At 42.6% G+C, this 7500-nt stretch overlaps 1 protein-coding gene across 1 annotated transcript in view; it reads right to left on the bottom strand.

Moving 5' to 3' along the window:
• Positions 1-7500, bottom strand: part of LOC143287130 (uncharacterized) — a 90821-nt gene that overhangs the window by 33147 nt on the left and 50174 nt on the right. Inside the window, 3 exon segments of the mRNA XM_076595074.1 lie at positions 1248-1583; positions 4277-4378; positions 7149-7500. The exon segment at positions 7149-7500 is cut by the window's right edge and continues 12 nt beyond it. Of these exon segments, the coding sequence (XP_076451189.1) occupies positions 1248-1583; positions 4277-4378; positions 7149-7500 (790 nt within the window).

Genomic DNA, 7500 nt, shown 5'->3' with positions numbered 1-7500 from the left:
ACGCTGCATACAGAATGACACAGTCTTTATTGTCAGTGGTTGAAAACTCACCAATGAATTTACTGAATAACACAGTCTTTATCGTCAGTGATTGAAAACTCACCAATGAATTTACTGAATAACACAGTCTTTATCGCCAGTGATTGAAAACTCACCAATGAATCTGACATCAGTAAAACAACACAGAGGACAACACAAAAGAGTAACAAAAGAGGAGATAATAAGACAACAGTAATGATAAGAGAGTTGACACCATAAGCAGAGATTATCAAATCATCCCACTCAAAAATAAAATTCTGCTGCTGATTTATCGGCAACCATAGTCATGAACAAGTCATGCTACCTAGTTCTGAAGCCAAAAAAAAAAAAAAGTCTAAACACAGAAAAAAAACAAAAATAATATGTCTAAACATAGAAACAAAACAAACAAACAAAAAGACACACAGATGGATCAAAGGATGGGCAAGTTTGCAGGGGATGTTTGCAAAAGAAAGCAAGGGTTTAAATGGTCTTTTATAACCAGACAAAAACAGAGAAAAGGGGAAGGAACTCCTAATTATATCCATGCAAATTGAAAGCACAATAAAAAGTTGGTTATCATTCTATCAAGAAGTTCATACCACCTTGCCCTAGCGCACCATGTTAGTTCTTTGTAAAAAAAAAAAAAAAAAAAAACAACAACTTAATAACAATGGGAGAAAACTTCAAGCACAAAATGGTCAACACAACATACTTTTAGTTTTTGTCATTAAAAAAAAAAGAGTTAAAAATGTGAAAGGGGTTTTAAATCCAAGGAATGGTTAACAAACATTAATCATCAGGAGAGTTCAGAGTTCAGCACGATGCTTTCAGGTTAAACAGTAACTCTCAGTCTAACAGCGCTGTCATGCCCATGGGGTCTCAAACAAACGTCTGAAAGGAAGCTCTTTTTCTGTTCACAGGAAACAAACAACTCAACCGCTGTAACCAGAGACCCTATGAAGAACATCAGGTATGTAAGTACAGCATCAAGATGCAGAAACGACATGCCAGGGATCCTCCCATCACTACGCCGTCTGGACACATGTTAGTCACCAACAGACCCATGTCAGCCAATGCCAAGGTCATTCAGTCGGATTCGGAAGATTCGGAAGATGCAGGGAAGTCAGCAAGATACCAAATCACGGCGTCTGATCTTCTCCATGCGAAATGAAATCACCGTCATTCAACACCATGCCTCCTCCCCTCACCCTCCGCACAACACTCACACGTCTCAGCCCCAGAATGAACTGGTCCAGGGGGAAGTTCATGTTGTAGAACAACGTCTTCCAGTCCCACCGCGACAGCGTCAGGGTGGAGGCCGTTCTGGCCGAGGGCGACAGGGAGTCGAAGGATCGGTTCTGCCTCAGCGCCGGTTTGGCCCGGGTCGAAAGACGACCCATGGTGGCCGCGGAATGGAGGCCGGGTCGAGGGGGGAAGCGCGGAGGGATTTGTGGTGTTGGGGGTGGGGAGCTGAAGACGCTGCAGGTGTCTGTGGTGTACTCTTCGTACGCTTCATACTCCCCTTCTTCTTCTTCTTCTTCTTCCCCCAGTGTAAAATCGGTCTTCACCACGACGACGATGACGACGACGATGGGGGAGGAGGATATGCAGCAGTGACATCAGTTTGTGGGGCATGTCATCAGTGAATTTCAGTTGTGGAGAGGAGAAACTATCTACAGACTACTGCATTTTGTATTAAGAATAAATAAATCAAGTATAGACATCCTTAAGTTTGGAACAAATGATTATAACTATTTTTTGTCTTTACTTTGGCATCTTTTAGTTTGGAACAAGGGGTCATGACTTTTTTGTCTTCACTTTATACATGACGGAGACATCTTATAGTTTGGAACAAATCTTATAACTTGTTCATCTACACTATATGTGGAGATCTGAATGTCTTGGTCTGTATCCCTATATAATTTTGTAAAATTTGACTTAGCACACAAGATTTATTTACAAATAAAAGTCTTTAGATTTTGGAGCAAATTCAAATAACTTTATGCATTTTATGAACAGTTGTTTGAAGATCTTGGTGTGGCAAAGAAAATAAAAATTTAAAGCATACCGCAGAAATTATGCAGACAAACACACAACATTAGGTTGAGAGACTTTGCTATAATAAACATCTTTGAATCTTAGTCCCAACTGACCAATGAGTATCTACAGCTTCATTTGGAGATTAACCTTAACTTTATTTTCTCAGTTACAATTCACCAGAAGATCTGTTTACATTACTTTAAGACTTACATTCCCCAAAACTTCAATCAACCTTGTTTTCTGATTTACAATTCAGAAAATTTTTATTAAAACTGTTTTCTGACTTACAAATCACCAAAAGTTTGATTAACTTTGTTTTCTGAGTTATAATTCACCCAAATTTTGATTAATTTTGTTTTCTGATTTACAATTCACCTAAATTTTGATTAACCTATTTTTCTGATTTACAAACAATCAAAAACACTTTATCAATCCACACAGAGATCATGATTTACCCAAATTTCCATTAACATTGTTTTCTGATTTACAATACACCCAAATTTTGATTAACCTCGTTTTCTGATTTACAAATTCACCCAAATTTAGATTAACCTTGTTTTTGTGGGTTACAATTCACCAGCTCAATCACCCTGAACTCTGTTTCTGGAGTTACAATGCACTCTGTTCTTCAGTTACGATTCACCCGGAGATCCACATACACGTACACATCCCGCGGCAGGACTAGCGACCACTCATTTGGAAACCTCAGTGAACAAGCAACCTGCTATTCCAGACTGTCTGGAACTGGTGCCAGTCATAGCAGCCCTCATTAACACAGAAAACTGTGCAGACACAAGGACAAAGAACAGAGAGAACAATTATTATCATTATTTTCTGGCTGTCGCAAGATGCGTGAAATGGATGGGTGAGCTTTTCGGGGAAGTTAATTTCTGAACAGTTATTCGAGGTATGGAAGGCGGAGTGGGATTCCAGGATGTCCCAATGAATGGTGATGTCAGGAAGTTGATTTCTTAATGGAACTGAAGTTATTACTGGCATGAAATAGAGGGGTTATTTTTGACTGAAACTGTGGTTAGTCTTGGTGTGAAAGGAAAAGTGGAATTTCAGCGTGTCTCAATATGTGGAGTTATTTTAGGTATGAAAGGAGGGGTTAGGGGGGGGGTAATTTCTCAATAGCTCTGGAGTTATTTTAGGTATGAAAGGAGGGGGTTGGGGGGGAGGGGGGTAATTTATCAATAGTTCTGGGGTGATTTTAGGTATGAAAGGAGAGGTTAGGAGGGGTAATTTCTGAATAGCTCTGGAGTTATTTTTGGTATGAAAGGAGGGGTTGGGGGGAGTGGGGGTAATTCCTGAATAGCTCTGGAGTTATTTTTGGTATGAAAGGAGGGGTTGGGGGGGGGGGGTAATTTCTGAATAGCTCTGGAGTTATTTTAGGTATAAAAGGAGGGGTTAGGGGGTAATTCTGAATAGCTCTGGAGCTATTTTTGATGTGGAAGGGAGAGTGGAATTTCAGAACGTCTCAATGTGTAAATATGAATGGTAAGCTCAGGGGAGTTAATTTCTGAATGGAATAAGAGTTATTTGTGGTAAAATAAAAAAAATGAAAAAGAGAAAATGTGGAATTTTTAGGGTGACATACACACCACTCTATGAAGATGAGACATGACATAGTGTGAAACAGTGGAGACTGAAAATATATCTATTGAACAGTAAACATACATATAGTTTCTTCATTGAGTTGAGGTGAATTATATGAATAATAAACACACACGTATTCTTGATTCAGTTGAGGTCAATAGTACAAAAGAATAATAGCCACAGAATTATAGACATAGCGTTTTATTAAAATGAACTGTGAAATCACTTTTTTTTTTTTTTTTTTTAGTATTGTAAACATATATATACCTTGGAAAAAATATACATTTCAAAACAATATTCATTTGATATTACACTGGAATGTCTGTTAGTGTACACCAATACATCTTTTACAGCAAATGGTTAATCAAAATGTTGATTACAAATTAAGCTGTAGGCTAAATCCATCCACTTGACACTCTAGAAGATGGAAGAGATTTCTGCAGCACTTAACTAGCAGACTACGCACAGTTAAAGCCCACAATATTCTAATATTGTCTAGACTCTAAAACATGTAAAAAGGGAAAATTAAACAAACATTTTTCTTTTTAAAGCTTATTGCTGAAGCACGCCCTTAGCAATTGAGGTCACACAAATGATGTAATGAATAATACTCTACCTTGCTTCCGAATGTGGTCGGGTCGTTTCCTACGCTGAGCGTGCGGGCAAGGTGTTGAGGGTATGGCAGCACTGAGAGTCCTTGTGATATACCGTTGATGTGCTGTGTCATGAAGAAACACAGTATGGTTAAAGATAATAATATTGATATGATAATAATGATAATAAGCTTTCATGCCCTGCTCCCATGGTGACCTCAGTTTCGATACCCCTCCACTTCCGTGCTTGGGGTAAGTCCTGTCAATGTCGTCAGTGTCGGCAGATTCATGGGGGGCTGTTGTTTGAGAGACATGGTGGCAGTCTCCACTCTGGGAGGGACGCTCACTCAGTCTGGCTCCACGACTAAGCCATTATTGTCGTTAGTAGGGGGCTTAGTAGGTGGTGTACTAAGTACGTTAAATCAGAACAGGTACCACTGAACACCACCAAAGTTACTCAGCAGCAGTGCAGGGTCTCCTCTGGTGTGTGGCCTCCTGGGGACCTAACATCAATGGTTCCCTGTGGACTGCCGATGCTGGAACTGTGATGGACGAACCCGGGTGTGGCCGTGTATGGGGGAATCTAAATGAGTGGCGTGGGAGTAATGCCACTGAAACGGTGCAGATGATGGGGCAGCAAAAAAAAAAAAAAAAAAAAAAGATAATAAGGAGTTGAGGTATGGCAGCACTGACACTGTGACAGTCCTTCTTCTTCTTCTTCTTTCTGTTACACGACCAACATCGACTTGCCGATGACTCTGTCGTGGTTAATGCATGCTGGGTATTTTCATGTCTCCATGACCCACCGAACACTGACATAGGTTACAGGATCTTTAACTCTCTCCATACGAACGGCGAAAGAGACGACGTTAACAGTGTTTCACCCCAATAACCACCATCAAAATATTACCAGCGGAAGACTCTTACACTGAAGAGGTGAATGTTGACAAAGAATACCACAATTCTGACGACGGAAGCTAAAGGTTGGGTCATTGAGACACCCACTGGACATCCGAGGGGTCTGTGTAGAGGAGAAGAGAGGACTGGCTGTACTGAGTGAGTTAACGTGCGTATTTGATCTTCTGCATGCGTATACACATGAAGGGGGCTCAGGGACTAGCAGGTCTGCACATCTGTTGACCTGGGAGATCGGAAAAATCTCCACCCTTTACCCACCAGGCGCCGTTACCATGATTCGAACCCAGGACCCTCAGCTTAAAAGTCCAACGCTTACACCACTCGGCTATTGCGCCCGTCAGTCGGCTATTGCACCCGTCCTTGTGATATACCATTGATGTGCTGTGTGATGAAGAAACACAGCATGGTTAAAGATAATCATATTGATATAATTATAGTGATAATAAGGTGCTGTGGGTATGGCAGTACTGACAGTCCTTGTGATATATTGTTGATGTGCTGTGTAATGTAGAAACATGGCATGATTAATGATGATGATCAGAAGAAGATGATGATGAATGATGATGATGATGATGATAACAATGATAATGATCATGAGAAGAAGTAGATGATGAATGATGAAGATGATGATTACAATGATAATAAAGATGAGAAAGAAGAAGAAGAAGAAGAAGAAGAAGAAGAAGAATGCACTACCACTCCTTGAAACACTCACCTCACACCAGAGGGCGACCCACTCTTTGAAACATACTCACACCAGAGGGTGACCCATTCTTTGAAACATACTCACACCAGAGGGCGACCCATTCTTTGAAACACAATCACACCAGATGGTGATCCATTCTTTGAAACACACTCACCTCACACCAGAGGGTGACCCACTCTTTGAAACACACTTACACCAGAGGGCGACCCACTCTTTGAAACACACTCATACCAGAAGGCAACCCATTCTTTGAAAAACACTCACACCAGAGGGTGACCCACGCTTTGAAACACACTCACACCAGATGGTGACCCATTCTTTGAAACACACTTACACCAGAGGGCAACCCATTCTTTGAAAAACACTCACACCAGACGATGACCCATTCTCTGAAAAACACTCACACCAGAGGGCGACCCATTCTTTGAAACATACTCACACCAGAGGACGACCCATTCTTTGAAACACAATCACACCAGACGATGACCCACTCTTTGAAACACACTCACACCAGAGGGCAACCCATTCTTTGAAACACACTCACACCAGAGGGCGACCCACGCTTTGAAACACACTCACACCAGAGGGCGACCCACGCTTTGAAACACACTCACACCAGAGGGCGACCCACGCTTTGAAACACACTCACACCAGAGGGCGACCCACGCTTTGAAACACACTCACACCAGAGGGCAACCCATTCTTTGAAAAACACTCACACCAGAGGGCGACCCACGCTTTGAAACACACTCACACCAGACGGTGACCCATTCTTTGAAAAACACTCACACCAGACGGCAACCCACACTTTGAAAAACACTCACACCAGACGGCAACCCATTCTTTGAAAAACACTCACACCAGACGGTGACCCATTCTTTGAAACACACTCACACCAGACGGCAACCCATTCTTTGAAAAACACTCACACCAGACGGCAACCCATTCTTTGAAAAACACTCACACCAGACGATGACCCATTCTTTGAAACACACTCACACCAGACGATGACCCACTCTCTGAAACACACTCACACCAGACGATGACCCACTCTTTGAAACACACTCACACCAGACGATGACCCACTCTTTGAAAAACACTCACACAAGACGGTGACCTATTCTTTGAAACACACTCACACCAGATGGTGACCCATTCTTTGAAAAACACTCACACCAGAGGGCGACCCACTCTCTGAAACACACTCACACCCGTACTCTTTGAAGCACAATCTCACCAGACAGTGACCCACTCTTTCAAAACACACTCACCTCACACCAGAGAGCTACCCACTCCTTGAAGTCCACAGCAAACGTGTAGGACTCCCCGTTCTCGTGGCTCATCTTCATCTCGAACCCTTTGCGGCCCAGCGACTCGCCCATGTTGGCGCTGAACCCGGACAGGGGGATGACGAAGACGGGGCGCGTCTCCTTGTCCGGTTTATACAGCGCCAGGCACCCGCTGCTGATGGCCACCAGGCGGCGGTTCCAGCTGAGCTTCCCCTTGTGCATCATCTCCCCTGAGATGAGGATGCCGTCCAGCTTCTTGAAGGGGACGTTGATCTCCCAGGTGGATGAGGACCGAGCCTTGCTGGACAGCAGCTTGCCGCTCGTCTTCGTCTTC

This window comes from Babylonia areolata, chromosome 11 (genome assembly GCF_041734735.1).
Source record: "Babylonia areolata isolate BAREFJ2019XMU chromosome 11, ASM4173473v1, whole genome shotgun sequence".
NCBI lineage: Eukaryota > Metazoa > Mollusca > Gastropoda > Neogastropoda > Buccinidae > Babylonia > Babylonia areolata.
Note: the sequence above shows the minus strand (reverse complement) of the source record. Positions and strands in the feature narration are given on the sequence as shown.